Source organism: Babylonia areolata, chromosome 8 (genome assembly GCF_041734735.1).
Source record: "Babylonia areolata isolate BAREFJ2019XMU chromosome 8, ASM4173473v1, whole genome shotgun sequence".
Lineage (NCBI taxonomy): Eukaryota > Metazoa > Mollusca > Gastropoda > Neogastropoda > Buccinidae > Babylonia > Babylonia areolata.
Window position 1 is genome coordinate 38,455,747 of NC_134883.1, and position 17,965 is coordinate 38,473,711.

A 17,965-nucleotide genomic window follows, 5' to 3' on the forward strand; every position below is an offset into this window, starting at 1 on the left:
AAAAGTAAACTATTGTATTGAGACTTCAGCAACTTGTGTCAAAATTATATTTCAGTCATTATATGAAGTTTGGTAGCTATTGGTTTGAGAAGTTACTATAAATTTGTGCCTGAAGTAAAGCACCCCTTTCCGTTGATGTAGCCAGGCCAAAACATGCCAGGCTGGGATTTGTCACAGGCAGAAGACCTCAACGACTGAAATGGTTAAAGCATCTGAAAGATTTGTACATGAAAAATTTTGCAAGTTGTAGTAGTATCAGTAGCTCAAGGAGGTGTCACTGCGTTCAGACAAATCCATATACGCTACACCACATCTGCCAAGCAGATGCCTGACCAGCAGCGTAACCCAACGCGCTCAGTCAGGCCTTGAGAAAAGAAAAAAAAAAAAATTAAAAAAAAAAAAAAGTTGCAAGTTGCAAGTTGGATGGTCATATCAAAAAGGTCATCTGACTTGGAAATTTTTGGAATAAATGAAGAGTATAACTCTGTCACTGACTTTGACATATGTGAAATGAACACAGCAGCCCGTTGTTTGTTCAGGCGAACGCTGCCTTTGAGCACATCATGGCTCGCAGGTCCACAGGGAAAACCGTGTTGAAGATGAGAGAGGAGTGAGGGGAGTGCTCAGTGAGGAGTCCACCAAAGACAAGATGAGATGTCGCTGTTCGTTATCCAGGAAAGTTATGTCATGGCACTCCACATATTCTGTATGGATGTATGTTTTTTAAAAATAATTTTTACTGCTCTTGTTTATTTATTTATTTTTTTTCAGATGTGTGGACATCTGAGTGTGTATGTGTGTGTGTGATCTGTTTATTTCGTGATGTGTATAGGCAAATGAATGTTATGAAGTGTCTGTATCTGCATCAATGTATGTAGGTGTAATTGTGTTTGTAAACACTCTGGGCTCTCTGGCGATAGGGCTTCCAAATATTCATTATTATTATTACATTGATAAATCTGGTGATAACTTGTTCTTAAAGATGTAATGGAAAACAGGTATGAGTAAGGCGGTCTTTGACAAGGGTGTGACAGAAAAAGAAACGGGTTGTATCCACATTCATAGTTTTGCTAGTGTCCTCAGGAGGCACCATGGCAGAATCCATAAGTTGTTGGACTTCTGATCCAGTGTACACCAGTGATCACGGTTCGAGCACCCATTTCAGCCTGGTGATGTGTCCTTGGGGAAGGCACATTACTCTAATTTTCCTCACTCCAAGATGTAAATGGGTATTTCACTTTGGTAAGGGAAGGTTAAAATAGGGGAAAGGGAGGGCTGGGCCCTGCCTTCATATGTTGAGCCATAGACACAATGGATATGAAGTCTCTGCCTTCCTGTGTTGAGCCATTGACACAGTGGATATGAATTCACTACCTTCCTATGTTGAACGACAGACAGTGGATATGAAGTCACTGCCTTCCTGTGTTGAGCCATTGACACAGTGGATATGAATTCACTACCTTCCTATGTTGAACCATAGACAGTGGATATGAAGTCACTGCCTTCCTGTGTTGAGCCATTGACACAGTGGATATAAATTCACTACCTTCCTATGTTGAACCATAGACAGTGGATATGAAGTCACTTTCTTCCTATGTTGAGCCATTGACACAGTGGATATGAATTCACTGCCTTCCTATGTTGAGCCATAGACACGGTGGATATGAGTTCTGCCTGAATGGCTGTAAATGGCAATGGGCCTTTGCCTTTAAGTTTCCTGTCAAAAAGGCAATGACCCCATGGTCCCCTTTTCACCATTTTCTTTTAAAAGCGTTTTTGAAATGAATACAGCAATATTTTCAACGGTTGTACATGTATTCACATGCAATCTATGCACTTACTCTTTTCTCTGCTCTTTCAATGACTACGTCTTAAGCCTTATATTCACATGTACCATGTGCTTTTGCTCTTTTTCTAAACTTGTATTTCATGGATTGAAATGAAGTTTTTCAGCTATAAAACTGTGTACTCATTACCCATGACAGTGTTCTGTAAGTGTTTTTTTTTCCACCCTTCATCCTGACAATAAACAGAAAGCTGACATGTTTTGTGGGTGAAAGACGAGCAGCAAACAACACAAGACTCATTCTTTCCTTTTTTTTTCTTTTATTTCAAACTGAGTCATGGTAAATGTGAAAACGAGGAACATTGTAAACATGATTCAATACAAGGTTAAAACTCAAGATCTCACAAGACCGGTATTGCACAGTTAAAAAAAAGTTGGGCATTACATTGCACCTTGACATTGCACATCAGGTAAATGAGCCATCAACCACAGCACAGGTGTTGGGAAAATACCTGAAGAGGGAAAGCTTTGTTATTTACAGCCCAGCCAGCTGCACAAGGTGCTGGCAAAGAGGAACTAACACTATGTTGTACAAGTTAAACTGATTCACAAGTTACTTTTCTTTTCCAATTGAGACAGGCTCACTTGTGGGGATGACCAAGACGATGTCGTGTATAACAATTTTGTGTGCGAGTGGTGGGTGGGGGTGGGGGGATGTAATGTGCACATCAATTTATACTTAGTCTTACAAAGTATAATGGACAGGGTTATTAATTGAACAAGTATACAAATATTTAATGTTATTAAAAAAATTAAAAAAATTATGACCATCAGTGCATGGTGGTTATTACTGTATCAGATATACTCTGGTTGTGGTAATCTCCTTAGCTGGGTTTTTTTTATCTAATGTTTAACCAAGATGCAAAACAATGCATCCGCATATGATTTTGAACAACCGAAATGAAGGGCAGATTCTTCCAAACAGAACAGTAAAAATGTCTTGAGCCTAGAAAATGTGTAATACGTTTGAAGAATTTGAAGCTATTCTGAGAGTATTGTTATGGTAAATAGAGCCAGTTCCTATTTTAATAAGAATTAGATGCGTGTGTGTATATATGCACATGCGCACATAAGCTACATAATTTTGATTCATATGGTTTCCTCAGACTCGAGTACAAAACTGTTCTGATCAATCAGAAGACCACTTTGCTGGTGTAGTCTACTCTAGAAGATTGAAAAGCTATAAGACTTTTTTTTTTGTTTTGCTCAACCATATTCCCTGCCATTAATAGAAGTTCTAGTTCACCCTCACAGTTATGTTGTTCACCCATACAGAAAGACTGCTCAGTTTACGTTCATTCCACTGTTACTGTCAAAATGACAGAATCAAATGAATCATCAATTCCTACTTCCTGCACAAAAATTAGCATAAATTAATTCTTGGAATGTTCAGTACCAGTACTTTGTGGTATTGATGCAAATGCTGGTCTCCCGAGTGTGGAGGTGTATTGATACACTATTCAAAATATTCCTGATTAACTGAACTGGCAGCCATTAACTGAGAGGGCCGTCTTAGCATGGTTTATTTTTCATCCGGAGATTAGGAAAACTTGAAACTGGTTTGAAAAATGCTTACTTTGTTTTCAGGCATTTCCCACTTGTAACTTTGTGGTTTGAAACATGCTTACTCTGTCTTCAGGTATTTCCCCCTGTCTGTGGTCAGAATAAGTCAATGTATAATTCTGTAAAAGAATACTGCAAGTAAACTTTTGATCTGTACACTGATCTACGTACTGAAAACTTACGTTCACAATCTAAATTATACTTCAGTCTAATTCTGGAAACATAACTTGCTTAATTATGTATAATTTAATATGCAAATTAAAAATCAAAACCAATATCAAAGACTAAACAGAGTATGAAAATTAAACCAGTTGGGCTGGAATCTGTACCAATTTTTAATAATGTCCTTGAAGATTGTGAATCCAATACTACCAGACAAAATAAAGATCTAGAATCAACAATTAATCTTAAGGCTGATCAACACACCAGTTTAAAGCAGCATCCCATCTGTTCAAAAAGAGACCACCATGCAATTTGCAGAACTTTTTACTAAAAACCTGTGTCAAGAATTAGTCCATGCTGCATTATCTAGTTGATATATTTCCCCTTTACGCATTTCATAAATGACCCAATAATCTTGTTCTTATTAAAGTTACATCTAACCTGATACATAGCATTAACTGTAATGGAGTTGTGGTTAAAACTGTATTTACTGATAGAACACAAGGAGGGGGGGGGGGGGGGAACATGGAGGTGCTGTCCAACATCACAATTGGTATGGGGACAATCTGGGTGACCTTGTCAAACCATATATCCACGGTTTGTCAAAACATTATTGATTTAGCCAAGTTAAAAAGAAAAAAATAAGATAAACACTACCGCAGTAATTCAGCTGGTACAAAATCACGCACGCTCAATGAGGTGTTTCCATCCTCCTATTCCTTCCAGTAATCAGGTTTGTGCTCTCTCTCTCTCTGTCAGTACAATATTAGGGGCAAAAGGTAATATCATAAAGAAGTAACTGACAACAAGAAGTAACTGACAACATGGTATATACAGATCCAGTCATCAAAATAACTGAATATATCTGACCAGTTATGGGCATTTTGTCTCAGTGAAATGTAAAACAAAACTTACAGGTGAAAAAAAAAAAACCGAAAAAAAACACACACATAAAACACCATACTGCAGTAGGAGGGAAGAGGCATCACAAACTGTAAGATCCATATTGCAGGAGAAGTATGTCACTGAGAGACCAATACCAACATTCACAAATAATCAAGCAATGAACACAGTTCCCCAAAAATGATTACAGGAAGGACATTTAACCTTCCCTATCACATCCTTAAAAGCGGACATGTCAACTTACATCTGCCCACGTTTGGGACTGGGTCAGATACAGTACGCTGTTCTGTGATACATTCACCTGCAATTAATAAACAATGAAGGCAGGAGATTTACTATTTGTTAAACATTCACCTGCACTTAATTATCAATGAGCACAAACTATATTTCATCCTAATTTCCTTTGGCGTTGGTTTCAACCTCGCCCATCACACCACAAGAACAGTAACTGGTACAGTCTGCATTTGCCTCTTGTTGGATCCTTGTCAAAAACAATGTAACTGGCAAACAAGTCTTGAGACTTTGCCTTCAAGCATGCTGCTTCCCCCACAACTCAACACAAAAATCATCCTGTTCAAGCAAGCAGTCTTTTCCTTAACATGTAGACTGTATGCAAGTGGCAGACTAGTCCTTAAACATAAAGTCAATACAGACACTCTCAAATACAGGAAAACACTTCCCCCTCAAAACTAAGGGGATGCAAATGCAAACTGGAAGGCAGTCGTCAGGTTGGGGGCACTTGTTAAAGCAATCACACAAAACTAACAGGTTATGAAAGTTCACTGCAATTTAACACAAAATGTGTTGTACCAGGGAACATGTCAGACTGTTATCAAGTCTGAGAATGCCTTGATGTTGGCACTACTCCTCTATCCTGAGACCCAGACACACAGGAAAACTCCATGCTTGGAGGCTGACAACAGCCTCATTTGTCAGTTCATCATTCTCAGCACTTAAATCAGAAGTGTCTTGGAATTGATGGGACTTCTCTTGCATTTATTTATCTTTTCATATTGAGAAAAGAAATACTTGGTGTACTTAAGAGTTTCACAACAAACTTTCCAACACAAAACATGTATTCTCTCATTGTTTTAATTATTATCCATTTTCTAAGTCCCGTCTTCCTTTTTTCTACGACTGACCGGTATCAGTAGCTGACAATGAACAATTATCATTCGTCACAATAACAGGATCCATTTCTTCATGTCACAGGGACTGTGCGCACTGTATTGCTTTCAGATGGAATGAGATGAAGCTTTACCCACACAATACTGCACGAACGTTAATGATGACGAGAGTGGTGAAATATTGCAAGAGGTACAACCTGATGGGGGAAAAACAAGATCTCGCCTGACAGACAGGCATTATGAATGGCACTATCAAGAAAGTGGTCAGAACACAAACAATCCACACCAACCCAGTGTCGTGTGCAAGGAAAAACTGTAGTCACACCAAACCTTTAACTTATGCAATGACTGTTTCCTTGATTGGCAATCAATATGCTTTAATCACAGGAAAGAAAATTCATCCACAAGGAAGTTGAGGATGGCTAAATAAGGAAGATAATGTTACAGCATAAGCCAGTAACTTTTCAAATGCAGGTCTTCATATCAAAAGCAGCCAGAACCTTTGTGCAAGGAAGACTCTGGGGAATACCTTTGAAAATAATTTCAAGTTTCCCCTGTAGTCTAAATTTCTTTCAACAGAATCAGTACCAAAGTGAAACAAGCCACAAGACAGGAAGATCCAATTTCTCTGGTTTAGTACAGACTGAACAGGATGATAAAAAGTTCCCCTTTCTCTTTAGAAAAATATGGAAAATCCATGGACTGCATGCAGCCACCTTCAACATATGATCAGTTCATCTCTTGAACATTAATATTGTCACCTTGTTGCACATGTAAACAGGGTATTCTCAGTGTCCACAGTGCTGTGCACAGATACACACTGAACAACTAATCTGATTATATGCTGTCTTCACCCGCTGCTGGTTATTCAAGTGACAATGCACTAACCAACTTCACCTATATTTTCTTCCCAACAAACTTACCATATCCTGGTTAGCCAGTTAAATTAGTAATGCTTAAAGTAAACAAACATCAACCAAAGGCCTGACATCCGAAAATATTCTAACAATTATTTTCTGCAAATTCATCATGCATGCAACAACTACTTCACAGCTGGAACTGGCCTACACTGTGTTCTATACAAGAAACAATTAGCCAACCACAAAACCCCTTCGGACATCCACACTGGTCATCCCTTCATACCATTCCACAACAAACTCCAGACTTAGGTCACAGTCAGTGTAAACCAGGGTAAAAGACAAAGCATATGTATAAGTACTACACTGGGAACATCTGTACCAAACACATTCAAATTGGTTTAGTACTCATACACTAATTTTAGATGTGGTGTTGGAAACACTGGACTCCAAATGAAAAGTTGACAAGGACTGATGGATGCCACATTATTACATCTACCAAATGCTGTTTTACACTGTACATTGCTGTGTTGATAACATGGAGAAAACAGCATACACCATCTTTGGACCAAGGAAGAAGGCACAAGAAAGCTTACAGCTGAAAAGAAATGGGAGAACCAGAAGGAAAAGAAAAATAAAAAAAAAGAGAAAGAAAAACTGTGGATGAGTACACAAAGTGAGGGTCAATGTCACTGGATGTGACATCACCACAGAAGACCACTTTACACATACGCACTTTACGAAAAGGAGGCCAAGTTTCAGAGGAAAACCAAATCTTCAATCACAGTTTGGTGACAGGGGAAAAAAACAACAACAGCCAATGAAAAACCGACAAAGATTTTTTTTCATGATTCACTGCAAACACAATAATAGTCATTCACATTTCAAACTCTTTATCATCACAGTAATAATGATGATGACCATAATAGAATAAAAATTCCATTACATGTGCAATCACCTGACAGCAAACAAAATGTGAAAGCCATCAAGAAATGTAATGACAAAAACACCACCTGCACCTGCCCATGTACATCTCTCATACCCGTCATTCTTCCTCATCAGTGTCACTTTCAATGTCACCTGATCTTCCCTATAAAAAATCCTTATAATCAAAGTACAACAATCTTGTTCATGCATGCAAAACTACAAGGATACTCGTAATGTTAAACACCCACATGTATTCCACCGAAAATCAAGACAATCTTTTCACTGGAATTGTAGTGTTCTGGGTAGGTGTCTCCATGACAGCAAGGATGACCTCTACAAAGGGGGTACATGCTGGACAACAACTTGCAGTGACGAACAAAAAACAAAATCATGATGGCCAGAAACTAGCAGTGCAGAACAGAAAAAAACAATGAAGTATAATATGCTATCAACCAAAACAGTAACAAAACATGGTCAAACCACACATACTGAATAAATAAAATGTGCACACATTATGCAAAATAAACACCATTTGCCACACAGTCACCACTCTTTCTGCTTTAAGGCTGGGGTGGGGAAGCAATGGAGGGATCAACACTAGATTTTGATCAAGTATAGCAACATGTGGGAGAGGGGAGCCGCCTTAGTAGGCTGTTTGCCTTTCTATCTTCCCTCAACTTTTCTATGGCTTCATGTTCCTCCCTTCACTGCACAACTGGTAACTCAAAAGCGTCACAGAGTCCAAGTCCGATTTACCACTTTTCCTCTCTCTCTTTGACATCCCCACATCAGTCAAGGGCTGAGAGAATACACTAAATGCCATTAAAGCATGTATTGCTAGCACTAAGAAAACTGAGTTACCATCATAACTGCAAGTAATATAATACACTGAGGTCTTTAAAACAGCAAGTTGAGAAGGGAGTAAACAGCTAATATTTTACTATTTTCCCTGAAGTGACACACTAATCCCCAAATCCACCCTACAACCCCAGTGTTTTCTCTCAAGCGTTACTCAATTCTTACATACACACACACACCCCTCTCCAAACCCATAATGTACACATACAATGTACAATTCCAAATGTCCGAAGAACATATCACACATATCTATTATACACACACACTAGGAAATGAAAACAAAGAAACATGTATAATAAAATGAACCAAATCAGACATTGCTCTTCATGTCAACCATTAGATTTATGAGGAAAAATGCAGAATAATATTTCAGCTTCACTGAGAGATGCCACTTTTTCTGTTGTTCTCTTGAAGCCTAATTCCAGCATGCACTTTAACCATGCAATATTTTGACGTGTGCCAGGGATAAGGGAGAGGAGGGAAAACCACACTGCATGTGGCTAAGAAGTGGCGCAAATGTGATCAATGATCTACAAGCCAGCATGAGCTCTCTCCACTCCCTGAAAGCCTCAAAGCACACTGAGTGAAGCCTTTATCAAGTCTAGAACCTACACTGAAATGTCTGCCACCATTCAAAACCACACTTCATCCTACTCAAAGAGGCAGGATAGGACAAGGATTTTCTCCCTTTACACAAGAGAACAAGCTGATATCAAAAATCTTTAAGGATTCAGATCTTTCAAACATGTTGCCCCTAGTGTGTGTCCTGGTCTTTGTCTCCCATGACATCAGTCCACCTGCCCAGTTCATTCTGTTTATATCTGACATGTCGGAGATGGTGGGCACATGCACCAACATATCAAAGAAGAAACCAGTGAGTTCAGCAGACAACAACTATATGTGCCATGCAGGTAAGGAAAACCATCAGAGTGTTCTTGGCTGTCCTGGTGGGATGTCAACACACGACACCTCCTCATGCTTTTTCGCTCTATTCCTGCTTTAAATAACAAACATACCAAACAATCACAAAAATTCTGTCTTCAATAATGACCACAAAGAAACGTCTATGAAAAAATTCAGTCCTGAAAGACAACAACAATCACTAGCAGCAAGATTTGGGTCAAAGGGCAGTAGACTGATATATTCAAAATAATATTTTTAAATATCTAAAAAATAAAAAAAATAATAATAAAAAAAAAGCAAAAAACAAAACAAAAAACAACAACAAAGAAATAAACAACAACAAAAACCCACAACAACAAAGAAATAAACAACAACAAAGAAATAAACAACAACAAAAACCCCACTCTGTTTGCTATAAGATTCCAGCATGTGTGTCACATTGGGCCTGATCACATTCAAATGGAAAAATAAACACCCCAACATATGAACTCACACACTTTCATTCTTGAGCCTTCAATCAACTGTCTATCACAGCCCTGGCTACAATTCATTAGTTAAATAAGTGGCAACAATTCAAGTAAGTGTGGGGATGGGGGTGGGGTGGGGGGGGAAGAGGAGGAGGATAGGCAGATGCCATGATGCGACATGTAAAATTCACAATTCAGTTCTAGTGTGGCTGGGAAAGTGCAAATTTACAGATGCACACACACAAAAATCTTACATTGGCTTTCAAACAGAGACTGAAAATAACATTACATAGCAAAAAAATAATAAAAATAAAATAAATAAATAAATACAGATTGCGTATTTTTCTGTTACTTTTCTGTTATATGACAATAAAACAAGCAGTGATTTAAATTCAACCTGGTGTTTTGCAAACAAAAAACTCCAACAGACAATTCAAGGAAAAGGTATGTTGTGCTCTCTTTGGAAAAATTCATTTAACATCAGGATTTCAGGATAATGAAAACACACTGAGAGGCTGTGATACAATTCACAGGTAAAACTCTTTCCACACCTTTTGTTTTCAATCCCGCCAAAGGACAAAAACAAATCAGTACAACCAACAGCACTCACACCAATCCCATCTTGTACAGAAAACATGCATCCATTCACTGACAGGAACAGGTCATTTATATCACTTTAGCAGAAATGGGTCAGTATCAAAGGGAAAAATGGAAATCTTGCTTGGAAAGAAGACAGACTCGCTTTGTGTCATGTGAGTGAATGAAATAAAAACTACAAACACAAAGGAATACAAGAGGGCTTTCCACTTAGTTATGATGTGTCAGGCCAATAAAAGAAAAAAACCAAAAAAACCACCACCATGATTGTTTTCATGTGAAGGAGGAGAAAGGACATGTTGACTAATCAAACAAAAGGTTATTCAAAGAAATAATAATAAAGTAACATTAAAAAAAACCCAAAAAACCCCCCCAAAAAACAGATTCATCACTATCATCAACATAGGGCAATATCAGTCGCAAATATATTGCATGTTTCTTTTGACCTTCTGCTGGCCACGAGGTCGGACAGGGGGTGTGGAGGGTATGTGGGATGGAGTGGGGGGCGGGGGAGTGGAGCAGACATGGTCAATCAACTTGCAGCTAGCGGTGAAATTCAAAGAGAGTTGCTGAATCAGGGAGGGGAAGTCAGGTCACATGGTAACCCTTCCTTCTGTCTGATGACAGACCTGTCTTTTCCCCGGTGTGCACGCTGTGGGCAGCGGTCAGCCATGTCCTGGAGGGCAAGGAAAGGAGGGACAGCTGCTGGTGGACTGCTGGGAGGGAGGATCACCTGGGGTCAGTGGTCAGCAGGCAGATGATGCCCACAGTGACCCAGGCAGTGACCAGGGCCACAAGACGGCCACCTGGCATGGCCGCTGCTCCACACTTGGTGTCGTCCTCCTGTCAACAGGGTGTGCTTTGATGGTAATTGTTCCTCTGGAGAGTGCTTGCATGTGCGTGCTTGCATGCATGTGCGTGCTTGTGCATGTTCTAAAGAATGTAGATCTAATGAACCACAATACAAACTTTCCTATTTCCATATACAGGACTGCTTGGAAATGTTTGTTTCTTGCCCTGCAGTCTGTTTTTCCATGTCGTAATTCAGTCAGCTTCAGACTGAAATTCTGCTTGTTGTATGTTCACACTACTGATCATAACACTGAACAACAACAAACAATTCTCAAATCATTTTAAATGAAAATCCTGTGTATTTCATGTTGAAAGCTGAACAATCAAAATAGTGCATCGTAAAAAAATTAAAACAAATAAAAAGCCAACCCTTCCAACCCAATTCCACCCCAACCCCCAATACCACTTCCCCATATCCCCCAACCCCACACACTTCTTCACCCCCTCCACCCTTCCTCATCCCTTACGTTGGGATCGTTGTCATAACAGCCGTAGGACTGGACCCGTGGGCGGGGATGGCGAGACAGGCGACACACCTGCTTCCTCTCCTCCTCCTTGGAGATGCGACGTGGCTCACTGTACACAGGCCTGTCCTCCACATCCATTGAGTCACAGGGCAGCTCTGCCACGATCAGCATCAGGTTCGTCTTGGTCGTTGTCTGTGTCACCACTTGCCTGTGCACATTTCACACACATTCACTGTCCCGTTTCACTGATCCATGAAGGGATTGAGTTGATAAGTTTGTTTCACATGAGAAGAGCAAACAGTTTAATTTGATCACCTGGCTGGGTGGCAGAAGCGATCTTTGCAGTGCTCAATTAGCTTTGTATAAAAAGATTTCCTAAACCTATGGGATTAGCATTCACTAAGGAAATCTATTAATGTTAATTAAGAAAGATTTGAACTGCTAAGAATGCTCATGCAACCCAGGCCTGGTTCCAAGTTCTTCGCTATTGTAATTTTTTAGTCCTGTGAGGGAATATCACCATGACAAGTTTTTTTGTTTAGAGCATTCTTTAAGTTGCAAAGGTGTTATGTTTTATCATACCTGCAAGAAACTGCTACATAACTGTTCACTTTTTAATAACTTCATTTATGTCTGGTTGTACACAGACATATAAATGTCTAGATAACATTTACCAACTGCCTTATGTGTTATGATCATTATAATAAATATTACTATGCACAATATTGTATTATTATTGTTATTATCATTATTCTACACAAACCTCCCTCTCTCAGACAACATGAGCTGCTCTCCAAAAGGAAATGAAGGTATTCAAGCTGACAAAGCAAGAGCAGCACAGGGAGAGGTGAGCACCCACCTGGACCCGGTGTCACAGGGGATGGCAGCACTGATGTTGGCCCGTTCCCTCAGCAGGTAGTACTGCCTCGTGGCCAGCACACAGTCCTCCTCCTTCATGTCCCCATCCTCATCCCCACCCCCATCATCCTCACCTGAAGGCAACACAGTCAACTCCAGTCTACAATTTGTCTTTTTTCTTTTTAATTACACACATACAAAATGAACAGATCAATTTGTTGTCATTCAGATGAGACGATAAACCGTCCCGTGTGCAGCATGCACTTAGTACATGTAAAAAAACCCACGGCAACAAAAGGGTTGTTCCTGGCAAAATTCTGTGGAAAAATCCACTTCGATAGGAAAAACAAATAAAAATGCATGCTGGAAAAAATACACAAAAATGGGTGGCGTTGATGTGTAGCGATGCGCTCTCCCTGGGGAGAGCAGCCCAAATTTCATGCAGAGAAATATGTTGTGATAAAAAGAAATACAAATACAAATTAAAAAATATATATACATATGTATGTATATGTATGTATGTATGTATGTATGTATGTATATACATATATATATATATATATATATATATATATATATATATATGTAGTGCCTGAAAAACTGAAAACGATGGCCCCCCTTTTTTTTTCCTCTCAAATTTATGCCCATAGGCCTTCGTCATTAGAGTATGATGTATTATTAAGATCTACTGTCTTAAACATACATCATTTCCTTAACCACTTCACTGCCATGTAACATTTTAGCTCATGCTTCATCTCGCCAAGTGGTTTTAGGTGCAGATGGTAAAAAGTAACAAAACAAATTACAGCATGCAAAATACTGCAAGAAAGTATACATAACCCATACTTTACTGAAAGGTAAATGAACAGACTACCAAATTCTGATAGTCAGAAGTTCATTTCAATTAAGACACTGCAATCAAATATCTCTCTCTCTCTCTCTATATATATATATATACAAATATATATATATACAAATATATATATGTGTGTGTGTGTGTGTATGAATGTATGACTGTCAGTCTAGTCAGTTGTATCCAACAAAAACAACCAGAACAGCAGAGGAGGCAACTACTGTCCTAAATATCTGGGCTCAAATTTTATTATTGTGGAATGTGTCTTGCCCAAGTTACATCCCCGCTCTCTTGGCCAAGAGAGTTTTAGGACAGTCACTACTGGGATGGTTCCCGAAGGCTGCAGCACTAAGAGCCGTGCAATCTTGAGTGTGTCTCCTTATTTCAGTGCAATCTTGAGTTTGTCTCCTTATTTCAGTCATTGTCCTTCACAAACAACCAAGCTGTAAATGACTTCCCATTGCAGTGGAGAAACCATTGATCATACAGCCCTCAGTTTGCTGTTGGCCCACCTGTAAGCTCATGTCAATCTGTGATATCAGTTGAGTGTTGGCATTATATATCTGTCAAACAAACAATCTGTGATATCAGTCGAGTGTTGGCATTATATATCTGCTGGCCGGGTGCCAACACACAGCTCACTGGCTCAGTTTAATTTTCATCAAATGCTCAAGCTCTGGAGTAATACTTGGCCACAGGCACCCAGCGAAAACAAATCTGACTGGAAATCCTGGAACTGATTATGATCCAGAGAAATTTTTAACTTGATTCCATGGAAATTTTCTTTGACTTGGGTTTAAAACAACAATAACAACTGTAATATAAAGGAATCATAATAATTTTATCATCTACTGAAAGTAAAATGTATGAGAAAATTTTAAGCATCCATCTTTGTATTTGTGGAAGTAGTGCATATTTCTTTTTGCACATAGATGGAAACTTGAGTCATTCCTTGGCACATGGGAATGACAAAACATTTGGCAGGCAAAGGGTTAAAATAGAACTGTAAAAAAAAAAAAAAAAAAAAAAATCCTGAAATGACGCTGACGTATATGTACATCTTTCAGCACTGAAGAGGTTAAAAAATCTCTCTCTCTCTCTTTCTCTCTCTATACATATATCTCCCTTAGATTTTTGTTTTCTTTTTTTTTGTGAGCTGGTTAATTTGCCATTCAATATAATATTCAACACCTCTGTAAATGAATGAATACCTAGTGTAAAAATATCAGTGGGGGTTTCCAAAATTTACTCTGAATCCAGTTACGAAGGAAAAAACAAACAAACAAAGCTAACAAAGAAAACAACAAAAACACACCCCCCCCTCCCCCCCCAAAAAGTAACAAATGTTCCAAAAAGGTAAATTCTGAGTCAACATGATTTTGGTCCTGTAACAGACCCTTCACTGGATATATGAACACTGGTGATTCTTCCATAGAAAACCAAAGTTTCCACACAGACACCTGGATGGGAGTGGCTGATTTTGGTCACAACGAAGTGTTTGTGACCAGAAAAAAGACACCATTATATCATGACAACACGCTCTCCCTGGGGAGAGCAACACAAATTTCACTCAGAGAAATCTGTTGTGACAAAAGAAATACAATTCTCAAGAAACACAATTCTAAACATTAAACAGAAAACTCATTTCCTGTGATGATGACAGGAAGTGGGACCAGTCATTTGTACATGTTCAAACAGGGCATCTGTGTCCTTGTGTGTGTCCTGAACTGGTTCTGTTTACTTACCATGAACACCAGCGCTTCCAAATAACCAGCTGTAGACAAAACAAAAATATTGAGTCAGTACACATATATCTAAAACACCATCAAGTTACCACACACACACACACATACATACATAACCTCTCTGCATTGAGGTCACCAAATCAAAACCTCAGCTGTTACAGTGGTAGAATCAAATCTATACAAAGAAAAGAAACAATTTATTTACTTCTGCAGTACTACTGATAAACAAAATCAACATGCAGAGTGAAAGGAAACATCATAAAAAAATATATGTTTATGTGCACAAAATTTAGCAAAGGAACTTGTAACATTCTTTTCCTAATACCAGTGACTGGGCTTTTCCATGTTAAAAAAAGAGCTCTTTTCTATTACTCTAAAAGCTAACAATAATACTGATTACAGCGTTTAAGTACAAAATAATCATGATATAATGCTGATTGTACATAAATACTGAAACAAAGAAATATAAGGCATAGGAAAAATAAATGTACATAAATACTGAAACAAAGAATTATAAGGCATAGGAAAAATAAGCAGGAGAGTAAGATGAATTACTGGGAACACAAGGGATATAAAGGAATGAGTGTGGGAGAAAAATAAAGGGTGTTGAGGTGGGCAATGGAGAGACAGAGAGAGTGCAAACGTAAGTAGGGGATGGAGGGAGAGAGGAGAAAAAAACTCACTTGTAAACATTCAAGCTGGTGAGTGCCCTGCAAGATTGAAAGAAAGCACAATGTGTTGAATTAAATGACATCCTCTTCTCAAATAAAGTAACCTATTTTTTCCTTAGATTTCATGCATATATATCTGATGTCATGTGTGTAAGGGTGTGTGTGTGAGTGTATGTGCAGATGTATGTGTGTTCATGAGAATCAAAGTATGTACATTTGTGCATGGCATAAAGTATGCTTGTCCATGTGTTTAGAGTATCAGAACAAAGTTTGTAGTGCAAAAGATATTTTGTATGGTTGTGTCCACTTGTACATCTGTCTTTCACAATAAATCCCCTTCAATCAAACTCCCTTCACACACACACACACACACACACACACACACACACAGTACACACACACACAGTACACACACACAGACCAGCATCACCAAACTCACCAAGTAACTTTACTGGTCCACCAGCTGACAGTCAAGGTCTCATACAGCATGTTGATACTGGGCTGCACAGTCACACACAGCACATCAAAATGCCACATCAGCATACACTCTATGTCAACCACTGCTACAGTTTTTAACCACAGCCTTCAACGCAACACACACCATTCCATAAAGCCCTTGTATGCCAATCACTATTGTACTTCTTTCAAACATAAATAAATTCTAAGTGTGATTCCTTTATCTCAGCTATTTACTGAGGTTTTTGTGCATGTATGTTGTAGTGTAAGAGATGCTGCATTGACAGTGTGTTACCTTGTGGGTTTTGTAACTTGTGATTTTATAAGATTAATGAATGTGCTTTTATGACTTTTTATGACTCTTCTGCATGTTTTCATTTACATGCTTACTTGACTCATATTCAGACTGAATTGGTAAAACACATACTACTTGATTCTACTTGTATCATTGTGCTATATGTGCTATGTATATCATTATTATCATTATTACTATCATCATTTATAATGTCATTAATAATATTAACATTCTTATTGTTATTATCATTCTGCAAGTTACTTAATATCACATAATCAAACATATAACTATGGAAATTATCAATCAAACATATAACTATGGAAATTATCATTATTACTATCATCATTTATAATATCATTAATAATATTAACATTGTTATTGTTATTATCATTCTGCAAGTTACTTAATATCACATAATCAAACATATAACTATGGAAATAATTTCATAGCTCAACATGCTGTTTTAGTTGTGAATCATTTTTTGCCTTACAATTAAGAGATGATGTTTAAAAGTTCAAAGGTTCAAAATAATTTTAATCTTAAAACCCTATTTGGGCACACGGAAACACAATAAAAAAAAAAAACACGTTCACAGTCTTGAGATGTACAATCGCATGATGAAGAGGTTAAAAAAAAAAAAAAAAAAAAAAAAAAAGAAAGAAGAAAGAAAAAAAGAAAAAAGAAAAGAAAAAAAAGAATGAAAAACAATAAGATGAAAAGGTCACAAAAGGTGTACAATCAATTGCACACTATTCACTGAGTGACTAATGACAACTGTAACAGTACCATTATATAGCTTAAATAAATAATGTGGAAATTCAGGATACAGAAAATCAAGACACACATGCACAAATGGGTAACCCTCTATTCAATGCATAATATACGCAACAACAACAAAAAAGAGAGAAAGAGAAGAGAAACATCCCCCCCCCCACCCCCACCTACCCCCCACCAGGAAATATATCACTTTTAACATTTAGTAATGTTTTCCTAAGAACATCAATATTATTGCACAGATTTTTTTTTTTTCCTTTCTTTTTCTTTTCTTTTTTTTTCTAAACTGCCAGATTCAACAACACTTTTCTTCAAGGAATTAAAAAGAAACAGAAAAGTCCTGACATTTTGATCTGATTCACTATAAACAGAGTCCTCCATGCCCCTAATCTTTCACGAATCAACAAAGGAGCCTGTTCAATGAAAAGTCACTGAAGATACACAAAAAAGGACTGACCACAAAGTAGGCAGAATGTCCAGCACTGGTAGTGTCTTTCTGAACTTTGCACATGGCCTGGAAATCAAACTGCTCTGCCCTGTTGAAAGGTAAAAAACAAGGTAGCATGTTCTGACAATGAGTGTACAGAAGTCAATTCTCCATGAATGTAAAGTAGACTACATTGAACAAGATTTGTTCTCCCCTTTCTCCCAATAACACCTCAAAGAAAGAAAATGGTTAGTTAAATCAAGGCAGTCAAATGAATGAACGGTAAATCTTCTGACACACTGTCAGCTTGATTTGTGTCCAGCAGAAAACAGCAGTGAATAATTCTGTTTGCTTGTG

The 17,965-nt window shown here is 38.1% G+C and overlaps 2 protein-coding genes across 3 annotated transcripts in view; one reads left to right on the forward strand and one right to left on the reverse strand.

The window, feature by feature from the left end:
• Positions 1-10,577, forward strand: part of LOC143284781 (quinone oxidoreductase-like protein 2 homolog) — a 28,455-nt gene extending 17,878 nt beyond the window's left edge. For both annotated transcript variants that reach the window (XM_076591783.1, XM_076591782.1), the window contains exon 9: positions 540-10,577. In XM_076591783.1, coding sequence (XP_076447898.1) covers positions 540-614 — 75 coding nt within the window. In that variant the 3' untranslated portion in view covers positions 615-10,577. The remainder of the gene's footprint in view (positions 1-539) is intronic.
• The window catches only part of LOC143284779 (voltage-dependent calcium channel subunit alpha-2/delta-2-like), a 93,910-nt gene continuing 78,425 nt past the window's right edge, over positions 2,481-17,965 (reverse strand). Inside the window, exons 24-30 of the mRNA XM_076591776.1 lie at positions 17,639-17,717; positions 16,096-16,157; positions 15,669-15,695; positions 14,986-15,014; positions 12,389-12,521; positions 11,530-11,737; positions 2,481-11,053 (exon numbers count right to left, since the gene is read on the reverse strand). Of these exons, the coding sequence (XP_076447891.1) occupies positions 10,940-11,053; positions 11,530-11,737; positions 12,389-12,521; positions 14,986-15,014; positions 15,669-15,695; positions 16,096-16,157; positions 17,639-17,717 (652 nt within the window). The 3' untranslated portion in view covers positions 2,481-10,939. The remainder of the gene's footprint in view (positions 11,054-11,529; positions 11,738-12,388; positions 12,522-14,985; positions 15,015-15,668; positions 15,696-16,095; positions 16,158-17,638; positions 17,718-17,965) is intronic.